The following is a 20,650-nucleotide window of genomic DNA, read 5'->3' as shown; positions in this document are numbered from 1 at the left end:
GATTGATGTGCAGATAAAGGTTTCATTACACAGCAGACCTGTTTGACCGCATACTAAATGGCAAAAGACGCATCACAGGATGCTTCTAAGACATCTCCTCACATTTTCTGAGACCATCATGAGTGTCTGTGTCCATCTGCTCTCCATCGTTCCAGTCTATCAATGTGTTTGTTGTTTTTCTATACTGAGACTCAAATGTCTGAAATGCCGTTCATCAGGTTGTCCAGTTAGCTTTAAGCTCTGGGGGAAACTGTTGGATGGTTGCCGTGGCGGAACTGATGTTACATGGTGCTTGAAGGCTACATGTTGTTGCTGTTTTTGTATGTTGTTGCATATTTTACAGACTTAGGAACTGTGGGAAATAATGACTGCTGCTGCAGGTCAAATGACGTTGGTAATTTTTTCTTCCTTTTCCATATCTTTCTCCTCCCAAATCCCCCAGACCCCCTATCCCGCTCTTCTCTCTTTCTCCTCCAATCAGATCTGTAGAATCCCCATTTAGTGACTCTTTAACACCTCCATCAGTGTCACTTTTTCTTCTGCACAGTAAAGTGTAGAATTTTTGAAATGTACTGTCACACATAATGCATTCGTCTTTTAAATGTAAAGTTAAAAATACGTGCACACCGTCCTTTATATTTGCCTCTAATGCTACAGAACTATAAATGTGCATGCATGTCCATTTGTTCTTTTGCTGTGTTTTCTTCAGAGCACTAGCCAACATAAATAAGCTTGAGAAATGTACACAAACTGTGTATTCTATTCTCAGAGGAAAACCATTCGTCCCTTTGTATCCTGCCCTGTGTTTTGTCTGACAGGCTCTTGACACCTGACACATGTTGACTCCTCAAACACGCACACACCTGCATTACTGTAACCTGTGATGCAAACTCGGCTGCATACACGGTGACAACATACACACATTTACCTTTTACGGTTTAGACGATATCGAACCCCCTATTTGGAATCAGTGAGATGGGACATGTGTTTCTTTAACTGCTGATGCACATGTCTACTAAATCTCCCTTTTGAACTCAGAAGACCTTCCTCTGTGTAGCCTAGTCGCATCAAATCCTATTAGTATTTCATATCTATTTTGTAATTATTGGCAAAACTCATGTGATTGCTTTTGTTTCTTCGTTAAATCTAGTAATGTATTTTCTAATTCAGTAGTTTTAATTGGTCAGTATTAATATTTTAGTCTAATCTAGAACGATACTGTGTTTGTCCTCTGCAAAATCCCTCGGTGAATGAACTGTACTAACTGCTGATTCCTTTCTTCCCTCCGCAGCAAGGTGCAAGCAACGCAGAGAGATTTGATTATGTAAGTATTAAAGTCAGACCGGGTCAAACATTCAAGTCGAAAGTATTGATTAACTTTAATGTACCTTTTGAACAGTCCCCTAGGATGACTGGAGACTGTTTTATTATTGTGTATTTAATTGACCAATTTATGAGCTGTGATAAATGCCTGACTACTAAGAAACTAAGTAGATGTTGAGTACATTGTGTTTACTCTAGAGCAGGGGTTTTCAACTGGTTTTGTCCCAGGGACCACCATTCGGACTAGAAAGCAATCCGCGGCCCACTGATGTGCCTGCGCGTGCGCGTGTGTATTTGGTGTTACATGCATAGCTCAATGCATGAAACATGAAAGAGAGGCCACGCAGATTTTATAATAATAAAAGTAGATTTATTAAATTAAATTAAATTAAAGATTATTTTAAAGAAAGAATAAAGAATAATAAAGTGTTGTGCAATTCAGTATTGGGAAAAGTAACTAAAAATGTCATGCAAAGTCAGTCTAGGTGTGTGACAAAACAACAACGGAGAACAAAAATCCAACAACACCGGAGAACCAAAATCCAACAAATGAAGACCAAGGCAGCCTCAACTGCTGGCTGGTCAGGGCTTTTATAACCCAGCCAGGACAGACCTGTCACCAATCACCTGCTGTAGAGACAGAGAGATTGAGAAAAGCAGAGAGAGATTGAGAAAAGCAGGGAGAGAGAACAGGCTTACCATTAACACAGGGCGGGGCCTAAACCCGCCAGGGTCGTAACAGTGAAAACATGGGAGAATTAGGCCTACCTGTCAGTGTGATATCTGGGCGTGGTGAAGTCCACACAGCCTGTCTATTCGTGGCGAAATGGTAGACAGAGACAGTCTCATGTCATTCTCTGGATCAAGCCTAGCCCTGTACTTATTCTTTAAGTACGCCAGTGTAGAAAAACCACTCTCACACAGGTATGTGGTTGGAAAGGGCAAAAGACACCTCATTGCTTTTGCAGCAAGCTGTGGAAATTCTGTCTGGCAACTTATCCAGAATTTAACAAGGGGCTGTGTGTCGTACATATGCCTCCTGACAGAGTCTGTGGACATCTCAATCAGCTTATCCTCTTCCACAGCCGTCAGACTTGACCCTACTGATGCATCGTCACTGAATGGGAGCAGGATCCACTTGCTGTCACGGCGCCACTCTTCCGAATCAGTGAAGTACTTTGCGAATTGACGCACAAGCTTCCTCAAATGCTCACATATAGTGTCGTTGATGTCAGTGCTGTCAGGGTATTCCTCAACTGAAGGAAACATCGCCAAGTTATTGCTCTCCACTCGTTCGATCCACTTTGACATTTTTTTCACAAATGCGTCGAGCTTCTCGTAGAGCTGCATGACGTTTGCATCTCTCCCTTGCATGGAGCTGTTCAACTTGTTCAGCTCTGCAAAAACATCTGTGAGGTACGCCAGCTTAGTTAACCAGTAACTATCGTTGAAATTGGAAGCCAGATCAGAATGCTTCTCGCACAAGAACTCGTAGATAGCTCCGCGTAGTTCAAACACACGGGCGAGCACAGCGCCGCGAGACAGCCAACGCACCTCTGAATGATAAAGGAGAGAGCTGTGTTCACTTCCCAAGTCATGGCATAGGGATGAAAACAGGCGTGTATTCAATGCGTTTCGTTTTATGAAGTTGACCGTCTTGACAACGACATCAAACACACCACTGAGCTCAACACTGAGATCTTCGGAGGCGAGAGCCTCTCTATGAATCAGGCAGTGTGTCCAAATTACCCCCGGAGCCACCCTCCTTACATGCGCAAACAGTCCAGTCTTGCTGCCACTCATGGCTCGGGCCCCATCGCTGCATAATGCAACGCACCTCTGCCACGAGATATTGTGCTCCGTGAAAAAATCGTCCAGTGCTTTAAATATTTCTACACCGGTAGTTCGCCCGGGCAGTGGTTTGCAAAAAAGAAATTCCTCGCACATAGTGCCACTGTCCTCGTATCGCACAAATGTTAACAGTTGCGCATCATTAGTAACATCTGTCGTCTCGTCGATTTGAAGGGAAAACAGAACTGTCTGAAGTTTTGCCATCAGCTGGTCTTTGACATCATTTGCCATTTCCCCAATTCGTCTTCCGATTGTGTTGTTGACAACGAATAGTTTTTAATTTGTTGCACATTTCGTTACCATAGCTCTGGAAATATTATGGTGCCGGCGGAATATAAGCTGCTCTGGCAATGGTTGGGGTTTTTTACTTTTTGCATTTTTCCCTTAGAAGTGGGAAAATACGATGCTTTCGGGTAGCGTTTAATTTATTTTTGCCTTTCCATACCTTTTCCTCCTGCAAACCCACCAACCTGTTCGCTTTCTCTCTTTCTTCAATGGAGGGATCTGTCAAATCCCATTTAGTGTTTTCACCGTCATCATGAGCTTTCATTACAGAGAATTTTTGAAGTACTTACACAAACACGTGGTAATGTAGTATCGTGCACCGTCCTTTAATTCCCATAATGTAAACTAAAATGTCATCATGTCATTTTCTTTTGCGTGTTTTTTCGAAGCATTGACGCTTGGAACTGTCCTTGTCCTTTTCTGGAGGCCTTGTCCCTTTGTCCGTGCCCTGTTTGTCTGACGGGCTCTGTCACCTGCACTTTCGCTCCTCAAAACGATCATTCTGTAGATCAAACTAGACTATACAATGTAAACAAAATTTCCTTTAGTAACATACAACCTATTTGGAATCAGTAGTGGCTAGTGCTTATTAACTGTGATGTCCAACTTTTGCTCAGAAGACTTCCGTAATCGCATAATATAGTATCATTGTATTATTGGCAACTCATTACATTGCGATTCTCAGTAATAACTGGATAATGTAATTTCTAATTCAGTAGCTTGAATTTTCCCTTTATTTTTTATTTTAAACATATTTTTTCCTCGATCCCTGTAAGACGGTATTAACTGTGATCTTTCTTTGACAATCAAAAGCAGAAATTTGTTTATGTAATAAAAAGCAATGGTGAAACATCAACAAAGTCTTGTCAACGACCACATCCCTAGGATGACGGGGACATATGGTCCTGGCGGAAGCCACACTGAAAAATAGCCTGCAGCTCTAGAGAAAAGACACAATGAAGTGTAATTATACGTACTAACGAGTGTGCTGTGATACCACCATGCAGCCTACATTAACATGAAGTGCTCGCAGCTAGACATTAAAGTGGCTATCATGATCTTTTTAAATAACATGTATCAACGTTCTCTCTGCTTTCCCTCCAGGTCATGAACTTTCTTAAAAGCATGTCGGGAAACGAGTACGTGGGTTTCAGCAACGCTACGTAAGTCCCTCTTCATTCACTCACCACACAAAGCAGAACACTTGCTACACTGTATGGCTCCATACAAAGCTACCTCTTGGCAAGTGTCTTTATCAGCTCTTAGATAACGAGCTCTGAAGGCCAATGGGCTTAGTGATGTTTTAAACACCAAATGTGGAAGCTGCATCTGTGGCTTGTGAAGCAAAAGACAAAAGACAACAGCATCACGAACAATAATGACTGCAGGATCTGTGTATCATGTCTAAGTTGTGTCTCAACTGCCAACTTGTGTAGGTTGTCTGAATGTGAAATATGAGTATGTCACGTGGATTATGAAACATGGTCCTTGGACACAGACATGCAGAGGGCCCCACCATCTGTTCTACACAGGCGCAAGACAAAGACTATATTAGTTTTGTGTCTTTTTGAGGTCTTTTTTGTGTCTTTTTGAGGGTTTTTTTTGTGTCTTTTTGTGGGTTTTTTTTGTTTCATTTGAGTCGTATTGTGTCTCTTGTTGTTGCTTTGTGTCACTTTCAAGTGTAGGGAGAAGAGCAAGCACAGAGACTCATGTTGCAGTGCATCATCACATGATAGTCAGCATAAGCACTCTGGTTGTACTGTACACATGAGGGGAGGGGGGCCAGAATTCCAACACTCGAGTGCAAACACACACACACACACACACACACACACACACACACACACACACACACACACACACACACACACACACACACACACACACACACACACACAGTGCAAATATTTCCTTCCCCTATGTAATGGGAGTGCTCTGATCTTTGTCTGACAGATTCCAGTCGGAGCGTGAGTCAGGGGACAGGAACTTCGCCATCGGCTACTACTTGAAGGAGAAAAAGGTTTGCGCTTGGATGAGTCATAGGGCGTTGCTGTCTTTGTATACTCCTGTCACTCTATTGATTTCATCTGCCCTGCAAAGCTGAAGGACAGTAACTGTAGATTAAAACAAATAAAGGAAGATAAAGTGTGAGTCACTGTCAGAGGTATATGAGAACATCTTAATGTATATGTTCCCCAATTAAATATTATAACATTTTTAGTTTGAATCTGCTTTTATTAGACGTACCTGTTTATGCGTCTCATGCGTTTGTCTGAAAATGACATGTAAATGCACAGTGTTTGAAGGATGCTCATCTCATTGTTTCTCTGCAGTGTTTCCCAGACGGGACAGACATGACATCTGTACTGGACTTCTACTTTCAAGTGAGTATAGCATTTGTTCTTTACGTTCAGTATCAAGTCCTATTCATTTTCTATGACTATCAAAAATGTTGTTTTCCTGCTTTTTTGCTGCTCTTCCTACTCTATTGATTCCAACCGCCAGGGTCAGAGATCCTGGATGGGTCGACGCTCTGCTTCTCTACCATACCCAGCCCCATATCACTGTCTTTCTGTCAAATTCCCTGAAAACGACTCATACAGGAGCTATTATAAACTGTTCCTGCAATATACAGTACATAGATTTGTTTTCAGAGGAGTCTGGAACTCTAAATGAAGGCTGAATATCATTCTGCACTTCTTTTTCTGTGTTTTAATTGAGAGAATAGAGCCAGTTTAAACAGGTTGCTGTGAAGGACATAGCATTGAATTCACGTAGTTGTCATCAAAACATTAACTGACCCCTTGTGGCCTCAGTTTGAGCTGCATATTCAATTCCTCTGTCACCTCCACTGTATTCTCATTCCTGCTCTCCCGTTCCCCCACCACCAAGTTTCAATTGGGCGTGACACAGGAGGTGCTCTGTAGTGCAAGAAAATGTTGATGGAAAAGTGGTACAAATTGTCCTTCTGTGTGAACCTGCAGCTCTGCTCCATCGAGGTGACCTGTGAGAGCGCCAGTGTCATGGCGGCCACTCTGGCTAACGGCGGCATCTGTCCCATCACGGGTGAACGTGTGCTGAGCCCCGAGGCGGTGAGGAACACGCTGAGTTTGATGCACTCCTGCGGCATGTACGACTTCTCAGGACAGTTTGCTTTCCATGTAAGTATCTAACCTTTTTAAGATGCCTTTTAATACTTTAATCTTTGTACTTTTATTCTTTAACATCGCGCACTTTAGTCACCGTCTCAAAATATTTAGTTTTAGTTTGTACAAATATTTTATAAATCTTTCCAAATAATTGTGTTTGCAGGCTACAATCCAGACATAGAAACAAAAGCTACTGATTATTATTATTATTATTATTATTATTATTATTATTATTATTATTATTATTATTATTATCCTGGGTTATGGCAGGGTTGGTCCTGTGTAAAACTGTTCAAAGGGTTTTGATGCTGATGAATGAATTTTACCACTAGGTGTTTGGGTCATTACGGGAGAGTGTATTATCTCCAGTGGTGTTTACCTGTAGCTTTGACTGTTTAGGCTCACCTAGTTCCTCTGCTATGTGTTGACAGGCCTAAACACACACACATTTTTAGTAACTGACAAATGTTGGTTCAGCAGGTTTGCAGCAGGTATAAAATGAACCGGGTTTCAGCTTGTAAAAAGGATTATACCAGCATAACCAGATAATCTGACCCAACCCTTCAGCTGGGACCAAGCATCCATTACTGCACTAAACTCTGTGTGAGATTTGAAATAGGAAAAAGACATTACTTGAATAAAAATGGTCAAATATAATGTCAGTAGTAATGTAAGTACTTGCCGTACAGTAGAACATAATGCAGTACAGCAGCCAGACCAGAGCTTCCTGTCAGGATAAACCAGTCATCTGCAACGCTGTCGGCCCCGTGCTGCACAGTGAGCTCCACACATCAGCACAGTAAAGTAATAAACAAACCATTATGACACTAAAATGTATGAATACCTGCTCCATTATGTTAAGGATGTTTTACAGATATGTTTTAGCTAACAAATACTTAATATAGTACTGTATATACAATTCTATAGTGTGCAACAAAACATTTGAAACAGTTATTTAGCTTTTCCAATAATTTAAATCCTTATTATTGATGATGTTATGTTTGTTAGCGGTCAAATAACAGTTTCTGTTATATTTGAGTTTAATTTACTATCAATGTTGTCATGGCATTGGAATTTTTTGGGGTTTTAGCGCCACCTAGTGTCTTTCTAGTGAGGAAACACTCATTATTAATCCTGCCTTTTATTTTGATACTTACCTTCAGCTGATGTAACTTCCTGTGATGTCAAATCTAGCTAGAGTAGGAAGTTCATTACTTCAGTTGAGTCAGAACATGCCAAGGTGAAGAGATGCTCATCCTTGAAGGACGTTCTTGCCCTTGTTAAGGCTTTGCTTGTAAGTCAATGTTTATGATTTTGTGTATGAAGGACCAATTTATGCTTTTATGCATCTTAAGTTAATTTGTAGTCAAATTAATGGCAATAAATCGTTTTTGTGTAGATAGAATGCCTGAAGAACTTCTGCAAGTCATGTAGAGCGAGCAAGCTAACTAGTATGTTATTTTCCTCACGTAATTTCTATGCTACACTGTGTATGTATGTAGAAGGATGAAGCAAACACACTTTTATGTACATTTCTGTTTGTTTATTTAGTTTACGAAGGAGAAAAGGAAGAATTCTGTAAACCTGAAGGATGGAGTAAATGTTCAAAACCCACTTCTGCCTCAGAAAGTCATTCCATCGTTCTATTGTTAGCTGTCTGTCTAGTCAAGTGAATGGGCGCCTGGTGAGGACAGAACAAATGTACTACTTGATGATTATTAGGTTTTTGTTTTGGTATATTGTACCTCATAACTAAAAATGGCATCGTAAGAGCCATGGCAGGACAGTTGTATTGGACTGTACTGTATATTTAATAAAGTAGAAACAGAGTGTGCAAGATGTAAGTAGTGTTTATAATGAAATATCACAATTTGGGTATTTCCACACATTTCCTTAAGAAAGTACACCTGATTTACTGTTCTTCAGACAAATAGTAATTGAATGTCCTTCAACATGATGAATATCAGGACACTAACTGAACATGAACTATGTCTGTCTCCTTGACCTATACTGAACTCATTCAAAATAACGGTTAAGGATTAACCATTAAATGCTTGTTTGCTCGTATTGAACTACTCCTCAGGGCAGCATTGCTGTTGTATCACATGGTCTGTCTGAGCCGAGGTGTTTGATAAGATGGCACATTTTAATGAGACTCCTGGTGGCAAAAGAGAAGAGAGTAGGAGCAACTGAAATACTGAACTCGTTCGTAACGCTGTTCAATTAAGAAACAAACAAACCCTCATTTAAATAAAATTCTTGGATGGCAAATTCTTTATAATAATGTCACAGGCTGACAAACTGATTTGTTGTAGACTTGCAGATGCACACGCTGCTGTTCTGTTGTGTGACTCTTCTCCCTGTTGTAGGTCGGTCTTCCAGCCAAGTCTGGAGTAGCGGGGGGGATCCTGCTGGTGGTTCCCAACGTGATGGGCATCATGTGCTGGTCTCCTCCACTGGACAAGCTGGGGAACTCAGTGAGAGGAATCCAGTTCTGCACGGTGAGTGAGGGCGGATCACGGCATGGCCTCTAATAAAACACACTTCTATGTTTACATTCCATTTCTGTCACCTTCAGTCAGCTGCCTTATTGCATAATACACACATAGAGGCTTTCTCTAGACTTGCACTAATCAAAGATTCAATGTCATTTTTTATTTGGACAATATAACTCTAAGGTACTTTTACATGAGTGAATAGCATAGAAGGATAACACTATAAAACCTCATCAGAAAATGTAGTCAGTAAACATTGCATGTAATCAGATTACTGATAGTATTGTTTAAATGTGTTTCCTAAATGGGGTGGAGCCTGTGAGCTAGTTCAGGTAGTCAACTCGAGGACCAATGATACATTACATAACGCCCCTCGTCACTCTCGCAACCAACCAAACACATTCTCCTAAATCTGCTGCTCTCTTTAAGCTGCCAGGTCTGCCTCGCTAATGCTAATCATCAGAATGACATTTCACATCATATTCATCCTTCTGATGCATCTGCCTGCCTTTTCATTCCAGGACCTGGTGGAGCTCTTTAACTTCCACAACTACGACAACCTGAAGCACTTTGCCAGGAAGCACGACCCCCGCAGAGAAGGAGGGGACCAGCGGGTAAGGACACACAGCAGCATCACGTTGTGAGGAACACACCCCCAAAGCTGCAACCATTTCCCTCCTCAGACACACTCCGGCTCCTTCTCTCCAAGAACGCAGCTGCTGCTTAGCTTGCTGTAGTTCACATTGGACAGCTCATTGCGATGTATGATGCTGTTCGCTTACATGTTGACTGCTATTGCTTTACAAAAAGTACATCTTTATCAGAAAAAACATGTCACTTTATAAAGACAGCGACTGTGCTACCTCTCGTTTAATTCCCAGGGAGATTGCTGCAGGTGTTTCAATCTTACTCAGTTTGTTCTCTGGATACCATTCAGTCTGCTTTGCATAAGGTTCACAACGGGTCTATGCAGCATAATTAACTAAGTGTGTGATGACAAAGCTGGCCATTTACATCTTATTAAAAAAAAATACTGAAAGGCCCACGGAGATGGAAAACTGAAGCCTTCCTGCTTCAGATCCTGCCGTTCTTAAAGCTAAATAAGGAAACGTCTTAAACCTCAAACAGGTTTATCCCTGGTATTAACAGAACCCCTGAGAGGCAAGTGAGAAAAAACTATTCTGTTGATCCAAATGTTCCTGTTGTGGTAGAAAGGTTTGGACAGGATCATAATAAAGTTGGATGTTCTAATACTCATTTTGGCTGCAATACTGCACCGAAAACACATAAAATGATGAATTTAGAACAGTAACCCTGACATTTTCACCTGCTTTCATGAAAGAAAACAAGTTAGATCATACCTCAGAAACTGTTTCTCAGACTTCTTGTTGGGCTGAGATTGAGATCCAGGAGTTGACAGTTGAGCTGACATTTAGCTTCTGATGCTAGCTGTTAGCCTAATGCTGAAGTGGAATTTTTCTCTGCACAAGATACAAGCTCCTGAAAATGGGATCAACAGAGTTATGTCAATTGCCTTCGTCAGGGATTCAGTAGGTGTTTTATCAGCAAACCAAATGCCATTTAGACACACACACACACACACACACACACACACAGAACACACACACCCACGCAGCAGGAGCGAGACTAATTTGTTATTCGTGTCGATTGAAACAGCAGTTCGCCTTCGGACCCATGGATTACGAGAGCCTCCAGCAGGAGCTAGCTCTGAAAGCCCCCCTTTGGAAAAAGGTGTCCCCCAACGAGTCGCACGAGGACAGCTCCACCACTGTAGTCTATAGGATGGACAAAGTCGCCGAATGAGATAAAAGCCTAAAAAGGAGACCCGCCTGTCCCCCACATAGACTGATCGCTTCCCCCCTCTTCTCACCACCACCACCACCGTTACCTCACCCTCGAATATTTATACATAAACAATGCGGAGGATTATTTATTACTGCCAATGGTTTCTGTGTGGGAGGGTTCTTCTGTTTCTGTGTGTGATGGGGAATGGGACGCTGCTTTGAAGTTGGCTCTGAATTTCAAATGAACTCTGGTTGCCTGAGTGTGTTTAGGATCTGCTGCTCTGATCAGGCTCTATAACCCCCTTATTGCATTTTAGTAAGGGTTATTGGACTAGGGCTTCATTTGAAATTCACTTTTATTTTAACCAAACGGGGGAAAAAGGGTTGTGTGTGTGTGTGAGGAATTTCACTACAGCCGGCTTTGACCCCAACAGTCTTTCAATATTTACATTCTGACTTCTTTTGTGGTGTTTGCTCCTGTAGCTCTCACTGAGGCCTCTGCCTGCTGATAACAGTAACACAGATGCAGGATGTGCCGTGGTACACTATGAACTCCGCTGCATAACGGAATGTGTTTCTGGATTTTATTCATGGGAATGTTTGGGTCAAAGGAGAATATTGTTAACATGAAGGTTAGCTGTGAATACTTGGACTGGAATGCAGCGGTGTTACCATTTTTTTCAAAGTGAGCTGTGAACTCTTTTTTTTTTTTAGATATTTTTTTGGTGGCTTTTTGCCTTTAATCAGATAGGACAGTGGAGAGTGACAGGGAAGTGGGAGAGAGAGTCGGGGTGGGATCAGGAAAGCGAACCTGGGTTTGCCGGCTTACGGTGCAGTAACCCAGCCAGTTGCGCCATGGCAGGGGCCAGCTGTGAACTCTAAAGGGATTTTAGGTATGCAAGGTTTTAGCTTTTTCAATGTCATCATGCTGGACCCCCAAAACTGAAAGCTTACCCGAGTCGCTGTCAGAGTAGTGCAACGTTTCTCAGCTCTGTGGTCGGTTTGAGCGAGCTGATTCGTTAGCTTCTGATGCTAGCTGGTAGCTTCATGTAAGCATGGACATCTCTCTGCACAATATACATCCATCTTTCTGCAGCTGGTTGGGACTTAAACAAGGAGCTGCTGTTGCACTCACTCGCTTATCCTGATTGCCTTTGTCCCCTCCCAGTGCTGCCTCACTCTGCTGCTGATGTGTTAGGATCTAGAGTGTAGCCGGTTAGTTAGTTAGTTAGTTAGTGAAGTTACTCAGTACGGCTTTACGACCTCCAGTGAAAGCCCCCTGCAGCCTGAAAGAGCAGTCTTTTACTTTGTGCGCTTAGTAAAAGATGTTGAAACAAGATGCCTTAGAAATAATGCTACTTTCCACAGAAACATAAATACAAATAAAGTAAGGATTTTAGGAAGTGCTTTGAATTATATTGCCACACACACACAGTATATATTCAGTATTCTCAAAGAAAAGTTCTCAAACTCTTAATCTAGGCATGTAAGTTCTCCCACTGTCTCTCCATATTCCTGATGTCCTGTACTTCTGAATGTCTCTAATGACCGGTGTACATGCAGAGCAGGATGTGTGTGTGATACACTTCAGACGTTCCGTATTTATAATAGTGCCTCCTCCGGGAAACAGAGAAACTTGCACATTATGTCAGCAGCTACTGTGACTAGTAGGGTGGGGTGGGTTAGTCTGTTTGTATACACTGTACACACTGTGTGGTGTTTGACCTGAGCTCAGTCATAGCTGCTGAGTCCCATGACACCGTGTTAGCATCATGGTGTGTGAAGGTTTTGCTTTTATTGTCATGTCAGTGTATTGTTTCTGATTTGCTCATTATACCAAGTATTTCAAAAGCCCCTGTCATCAGTCACACAGGAGGAGTTGTTGGTCTGTTAAAGTCTGTGTTCCTCAGCAGTTCAGTTGAGTCTGTTACTTTAAATCCATGGATCATGTTGCTTTTGGCTAAAGTTTTTACAGTGGACTAAAATGTCTATCTTAACTCATCAATTCCTTCTCTAGTAGCTGGATTTTTTAAAATATACACATGCACAATAATCTTCAGGATATATGCATGTACTGTCTGCACCTGATTCAAAGGACAACGAGCTCTTCATTTTCTTCCCTATAGTAAAGCCTGCTTCCTGGTGGATCAGATGTTTTATCATGTATACTGGCTGCAGTATGTGAGAGCGGGTCCAAGAGTAGCTCTCGTTACACTCTCCCTCAGTTCAGGTTGAGTTTTAACCTTTTGTTTTCTTTATTTCCAGACCTTTTTTTTGTGATTTTAAGACCATCAGTCCTGTAGGTTGCCTGGTTTTGCTGTTGCAGTACAAGGTCATTGGCACACTGACTGATTAAACCGTATTTTATCCAATCAAAGCTATTTATCTGACATCTAAATCAAATCAGAGCCTGATGCTGCTTTGCAACCAATCGTAATACTTGAAGTTTTAAACGTCTCACTCCTCAAGCTGTGATTATTCCTCTGTACAATCATACTCATGACAGAAGGCTTCTGAAAGCAGTTTCCAGTATTTCCATTAAAATCATCAGATTGTTATGGTTCATGACATGTATTTAATGTTTCTTTTTTCCTCTGTAAGTTCTCCCTCTCCCTCTTGCATGCATACTTTGTCTGAGTTGATGAATGTCTTTTCAGTACCCTGTAATCATTACGTTGTAAGTTCATTTGATTACCTTCCACATGTCTTTATTTATGTTGACTTTTGTCATAGACATATATTTTTACTTGTGACATGGAAATTGCATCATTTATAAACTACCATTGCAATTTGTGACCTTTGAATTGTTAATGCTCTAATATTTTTTAGGAGATATTTATGCATATGCAGTGGATCTTATGCCAAAGACTAATTCCTGAAAAAGATTCAGAAAAATACAAATTGTAAAGTTGTTACATGGGTTGAAAAAATCTCCCGTAGCTGAGGCCGTGCAGTTCCAAGCTCATTCTGTCAAAAATGTTTTGATTTGTTTTCACAGTCCACATGGTTGTAATTGTGTGTGTAAAGTCTCCATAAACTCCAGGAACTGTCCTGATCGAACACCGGTTTCTCTGAGTGGTTAACCAGCAGACAGGACAGTGAACATGGGCTTTTTAAAGACTTTGTGTCCCTTGTATAAAATCTAATAATAAAACATTATTAAATATGATTTCTGTGGACCGTAACTGACCTTGAACAACAACAAAAACCGTTGCCATCTGTAGTTGGAACATTTTAGTTACAAACTAAATCATAGCCTCAGTAGGGGTTTGTTTTGTGACTTCCAGAGAAAACTCCCAAACTCAATGTGTCACGTAGAAACCGCATTTTCCTGCTTTACATTAAGTTAGTCTACAGGACATGTTAGCACCCCCTCCCTTCCATCTGGTGCTACTTATCTGTTTCCTGTCCTGTTGTTTTACATGACCATCTACTCATCACTGTTCCAGCTTCACAGATCGTCTCAACAGCAGGAGATTACATGTGTTCTCAGCTTCTGGTAGGTGCTATATTTGTTACACACGTTATTATTTTCGGAATAACGTGTGTAACAAATATAGCACCTACCAGAAGACTTCCGAAAACTTTGCTAGGTACGTTAGCAAAATGCACTTTTTGATGATTTTGCTTTGATTTTAATTTTCTTGAATTTCTTCCTCCCAAATAAACGTATAATCGCATTATATTATAAGTGAGTATAACGCTATGAAACTATGACCCCTGCATAAGGAAAAATGTTAGTGATTGAGCAGCAATTATGATGTATTATGAAACATGAAATATAAGTTCTTACCAAATACTTTATCAACTGTTACGATTAATGTTATAATGCATTTTTTTGCTCGTAAACATGCTAAATATGTTCATGTTACTCTATAGACACAAGCTATAGAGAGTTACCAAGAAATGCAATTGTATAGACTGCTCAATATCAATCTTAAAGTTCAAATTTAGATCAGATTTAACGATGAATATAAATACATAAATTATGTTAACGTAGCGGCCTACTTTCAAAAAAGAAAGTCCCTCAGCTAGCAGTGTCTTCATCTTAAAGTGTCTGATGAAGATAAAAACCATGTGATCAAAAATGGTGTGCAAAAACAAAAACCCAAGTATATTGACCTTAATGCAAAACGACTTTCAGATAAAGCAAATTGCAGGGTGGCAGGGGTGTGAGAATGAGACTTCTGAGGTGTTTTTGTGTCTCTTTTGTGTTAGCATGTTTTCACTGTGTTTCTGAAGCAGTGAGGCCTCCTCATGCGCCTCACTGGAGAGGTTGTGTCCCTCCCGTCCTCTGGTGTCCCTTCATTCTCAGACATGTTAAAGATTAACATCGTCTTATGCTGTCACTCTCAGATAGTTTGTCTTTTAGTGTCAGCTTGAGAATACTAACTGGTGAATATTGTAATGGGGGTTAATGGTTTTATTTGTGTAATGTCGTGGTGCTTTCTTGCAGTGGTGAAGTGTGTACCTGTTTGTACCACGGTGCAAGAAACAGTACTTAGTTTAAAAGTTGGTCACTTTGGGGTTCACATCTGATCCGAAAACCTTTTTATCATAACATTTCTTAAATTAATTCTCATTTCCTTTAGTATTAAACCACGATATTCCACTCTTATAATGTATCAACACTCACATTTATGTCTCCTCATATGTTTTCAACTCAAGTTTTGCTTGTAGGAAATGATTCCTGTTGGATGGTAAGTCTTTGTGACGCAGGGATGTTGTTCAGAGCTGTGTGTGTGTGTGTGTGTGTGTGTGTGTGTGTGTGTGTGTGTGTGTGTGTGTGTGTGTGTGTGTGTGTGTGTGTGTGTGTGTGTGTGTGTGTGTGTGTGTGTGTGTGTGTGTGTGTGTGTGTGTGTGTGTGTGTGTGTGTGTTCTAATAATGGAGTAGTTGTAGCTTTGTCTGCTGAGGGGGATTCTGTTTCATAACAGCTTCAATTTTGATCAGCATTTGTCGAAACTAGGTGGTAATATCCGACTTTATTTAACTTATCATCAACAAATCCCTTTGAAGAGACCAAACGCATCATTGATGTGAATTAATCTGCCACATAAAATAGTCCCCCAACAGATCCTGATGGGTCATGATTTGCTGAAAACTACAATAATCAGCTTCCCTGGGAAATGAGCCTTATATACTAAAATATTTATGTTTTCATGGAATGTCTTGATTATATTAAACATATGAAAGAAAAATAGCCTCCTTGTTAATGTTATTGCTAGAATAAATCCCACTGAAACTGAATTCCCCTCGGTGCTGCAATAGAAATGTAATGTTTAACGTGAGTCACAGATCCATCTGTAGTGTAGTGTTTCAAGCGACAGGTGGCGCTGCAGTGAACACTTTCTGACTATCTGTAAAAGTCCTCTCTCTGTATCTCTGTCTGCAGGTGAAGTCTGTCATCAACCTGCTGTTTGCTGCCTACACCGGGGACGTGTCTGCTCTGAGGAGGTGAACGGCCGCTTCACATTTACTCACTTTCCCTTCAGTCACCCAGTGGAGTCTATTCCAAAAAAACACTTTTATTTTATATTTGTTTCTTAATGCTCAGAAAGAAGGAAAGGTGGAGATAGTCCTCCCAAGAGAGGACATCTTACCTCTACTTTCTGGGAGAAGAACTTATGATATTTTACTTAAAGGGGCCCTATTAGGATAATGTTCAGGCTCATTTTAGTATCTAGTGTCTCTACTGGAACATCTCCATGCTTTAATCTTCAAAAAGATCTTTATGTTTCTCATACTGCCTGTGCTGCAGCTCCTCTTTTCACCCTCTGTCTGAAACCACAGCCAAGCCTGCTCTGATTGGTTCGCTTGCTGGCTCTGTTGTGATTAGCCATTCGCTCAGAGAAGTCCGGACCCTTAGCCTATCACCTACAATGTTTTGGAGCGCTAGCCAATAGAAGCCTGTGTTATGTAGTGATGCGCGCATTTAAAGAAGTACAATAGCGGGGTTTCAGAGAGGGGTGGGGGGGGGGGGAGAATTCCCCCTGGAGGCAACACAGGGATTTTAGCCTTTGCAGACCATTTAAATACACACTGTCACACTACAGGAAAGGGAAACACCGAATATTATAATAGGGCCTCTTTAAATGTCCTTACAAAGTTATTTATAGAACCTTTGTGTGTAGGTTTGCGCTGTCGTCTGTAGACATGGAGCAGAGAGACTACGACTCGAGGACGGCCCTCCATGTGGCGGCCGCTGAAGGTACGCAGCCTCCAGTCAACATCTTCACAATCACCACTGTAAAGTGTGCATTACCATCTGATACCAACAAAAGTATGGCCACACATTTTCATTAGTTGTGGTCTGTGGACAAGAGAGGAAACAATAATTCTGAAATTCAAAGTGTGATCTTAATCTGTCATGTCTTTAAGGGTCCTTTGTATAAGTGGGACCTTTGTATAAGTGGGACAGTGGTGGAGTTCAGCCTCTTGTGGCAAACATGAGTATTACAACAATAATAATACATTGCTGTACATCTTGGCTGTCCTCAGACAGATTAGAGTTATATAATATGTAGGATTTTCAGTTTTATCATCTGCTGTGCTTCAGGACACACAGAGGTGGTGCGCTTCCTCCTGGAGGCCTGCAAGGTGAACCCCGTCCCCAGAGACAGGTGAGTGCTGACCCTTCCCCACTATCCCCTTCTTTAATGTCAGGGCTTTGTGGACTATTTGTATGTATAGCTAAGTGTGATCTGTAAGCAGTAATAGAATATAATATTCAAAGCTGTGTTATGTGTAATCACGTCAAACTTTATTTTTTGTTTGGTTAGAAAAAGCCCCTTCATATGTGCTTAAGGAGCAGGCATGGCTGTTTAAAGAAAACTGGATAATAATAATAATAATAATAGTAATAATAATAAATGTTGTTTATATAGCACTTTTCCCAGTGCTCAAGGCGCTTTAAAAGCAATAAAAGAAAAATAACAACAAAAGTAATAAGCTAGGTGGATAGGAGCAATGGGTCAGAGGATTAGGAGGTAAAGTCAAGAGTGAAAAGGTGACATAAATATGCAAAAGATGATATAGTTTAGTTTTTAGAACAATATCAAAAATACAGTTTAGTATGTCGGAAATATGCAAAAAAATGACATATTTTGTCTAGAGTATCATAAAAAGCGACTAGTATAGTGTTCCGAAAATAGGGGAAAAAAACAATAGTATAGTCTGTCTAACTTTTTTTGAAAAAACATCGTAGTATTATATGTTGAAAAGATTTAAAAAAAAACTATTAGTATGTTGAAATGTTCAGAAAAAAAATTTGATAGCATATGCCGAAATGTTCCTCCATTTAAAATTCTACTTAAGTAAAATGAATATTGTGCATAATGGCCCATTACAGAACCATACAGATTAGATTACTGGACAATTACTTTTTATGCAATAATGTATTCATCACAGTTGGTGCAAGTGGAGTTACTAATTACTCTATATACTACTTCTGGATATTTAAACCTATGATATTATGTCATAGTATTACTTGGCCCAATTATATTTTGTATTAGCTAAAAATATGAATCTGTAAAGTAACTAGTGATTCATTTTTTCAAATAAAAGTATTGAGTAGCATAAAATAGAAGTACTCAATTAAAGTAAAAGTACCCCAAAATAGTTCTGAAGTACAATATTTGAGTGCATTACACCATTGTCAATGACAAATAAAATGTGTGTAAGCCTGCCTTATATCCCATCCTGTGGTTTTTGATACACTAGTGTGTCTTTGCACAGGTGGGGGAACACGCCGCTGGAGGAAGCAGTGCAGTTCGGCCACCACGATGTGGTCTCCATCCTGCAGAGCTACTGCGACAAATACAGCCCGCCTGCCGTGGTCGACGACGACAAGGAGAGCGCAGAGAAGAGCCTGGACAGCCTGCTGTAGAGCTGCTGCACATCTACCTTTGTACATTTGTGACCATATTTTTGAAAACTTGTGATGAGTTGGTTCTTGCTGTTGTCCCGTCTGGTGTGCTTTTGCTTTTTGTACCTATCTGCTTCATATCCATCCCTTAGAAATGCAATATGTATGATAATTGTGTGTGTGTGTGAGCGGTTTATCATTACTGTTTAAACAAAAGATACACTATCTGGATATCTCTATTCAATGCTAGCAGCATATCACTCTGTCCGTACTGTAAATCACATTTGGATATAGATTGCATTAAAGTTTTATTAGTTTAGTTATGGATATACTATACTCTACCTGGCAATATTTGGATAATACTGTGTACTAGTTTTGTGAGCTGTGTAGAAATGATGATAGAGGTTTTGATGAGTCTCTGATTGTATGGAGGCTGTATCTCTTCTCAGATTGTTTTTATGAGGCCAGTGACAGATTGTACTCCGAATGTAATTTTTCAGCGGCAACACTTGCAATAGAAGCAATGTATTTATTTCACAGAGACTTTTTAAGCATAAAATCAATTTAGAGATGTAAACCTCCGGAATACAGGCAGGTTGGGTTTTTCATCGTTTTTAATTTTGGCAAATAATGTTTACAAGTGCAGATTTTCCCTTTCAACTAACAGCGTCAAAAGCCAAATAATTGATCAGATTTGAAAGATTCTGGGCCTCGATATAAGGAATTTCTATTTTAGCAAATTGGTTTCATCACGTAGGCTTTTTCAGTCGTCACATTGTTGGATTTTCCTGTACAGAAAAGTTTCAGCAGCAAACAGATAAAACCTTTGGAATTCTTGCAGTCAAAGATACATATTCTGATGTAACCTATGCACTACACAGTTATTTGTTGCTCTTTAACATAGATTTAATCCAAACCAAAGTCTATGACGGCTGTGAGAATGTATCACATTACTTTGTATATACAAACAAACAATGTATACTCTGGCCTAACCAATCAGTGTGTCCGTAGGCCTACAGGGTTCAAGTTTTTCTGCAACATTCCTTGTGTTTTTTTATGGTCCTACTATAGCGGTATATTTCCTCAATTTAAATATAAAAAGCTCACATTGCTGCAGTATGTGGTATCATGCAACATTTGCTTGCCATCCTTATACTGATTTTTCTTTTTTGTTGGGAATACTCGAACAAACAAGTCAGTAAATGTTCACACACTACGTACCCCCAGAAGTTACAGAAGTGTCAGTAACAGTCTACGTGATGTGTCAAAAGTATAATTTAAGACCAACTGTAATGACAAAGTTAAACATGAACTCAAATGAGGTGATCTATAAAATAAATACAATCATATTCCCTCGCCTTAAACTGGCTTTTTTAATGTATGACGTATAGTTAGCCATTATGCTAACTTTGCTGTCGTAGCAGGTTATTACCAAATAAAACCAGATAAAACACTGCTAGCTTTAATATCATTAGCTATATCAAATCTTATAGCACTAACATGGGAATATCATTTTAACATATGCTAGCTATAACTGCCAGCGCTGGTGAATTTGCCGCCATTCTGCCCACATTTTTTTGGACATACAAAGTTAAGTGTCGGAGATATTGTTGTCAGAAATGTGCAGGGGTGAAAGTAAGCCGGTGCGAGGCGGTGCTGCGTTCCTGTAAAAGATTTCGCGGCGGTGCGGCGCACCGGTAAGATTTGATAAGGGTTTATTATGTTGAATACATTTTTTTTTTTTTTTTTTAAATCCAAAAAATGCAGTAACGCACGCCTTTTAAGAAGAAAACATATCTAGGCTACCCACAATATGTCATTTTTGACCAGCTCCGATGAAGATAACAGCTTGGCTTGCTTAAAATAGTCATTAGTCA

The 20,650-nt window shown here is 40.3% G+C and overlaps 1 protein-coding gene across 2 annotated transcripts in view; it reads left to right on the top strand.

The window, feature by feature from the left end:
- The window catches only part of glsb (glutaminase b), a 37,751-nt gene extending 17,626 nt beyond the window's left edge, over positions 1-20,125 (top strand). The window contains exons 8-18 of one of the 2 annotated variants that reach the window (XM_063888019.1): positions 1,292-1,324; positions 4,564-4,622; positions 5,413-5,479; positions 5,793-5,843; positions 6,444-6,620; positions 8,978-9,109; positions 9,625-9,717; positions 16,302-16,363; positions 17,041-17,117; positions 17,466-17,529; positions 18,644-20,125. In XM_063888019.1, the coding sequence (XP_063744089.1) occupies positions 1,292-1,324; positions 4,564-4,622; positions 5,413-5,479; positions 5,793-5,843; positions 6,444-6,620; positions 8,978-9,109; positions 9,625-9,717; positions 16,302-16,363; positions 17,041-17,117; positions 17,466-17,529; positions 18,644-18,794 (966 nt within the window). In that variant the 3' untranslated portion in view covers positions 18,795-20,125. Of the gene's footprint in view, positions 1-1,291; positions 1,325-4,563; positions 4,623-5,412; positions 5,480-5,792; positions 5,844-6,443; positions 6,621-8,977; positions 9,110-9,624; positions 9,718-10,780; positions 14,078-16,301; positions 16,364-17,040; positions 17,118-17,465; positions 17,530-18,643 lie in introns of those variants that run through there. The other variant, XM_063888021.1, reaches the window with a different exon arrangement.
- The last annotated feature ends 525 nt before the right edge of the window (positions 20,126-20,650 follow it).

The sequence above is a fragment of the Eleginops maclovinus genome, chromosome 7 (genome assembly GCF_036324505.1).
Source record: "Eleginops maclovinus isolate JMC-PN-2008 ecotype Puerto Natales chromosome 7, JC_Emac_rtc_rv5, whole genome shotgun sequence".
Taxonomy (NCBI): Eukaryota; Metazoa; Chordata; class Actinopteri; order Perciformes; family Eleginopidae; genus Eleginops; species Eleginops maclovinus.
Note: the sequence above shows the minus strand (reverse complement) of the source record. Positions and strands in the feature narration are given on the sequence as shown.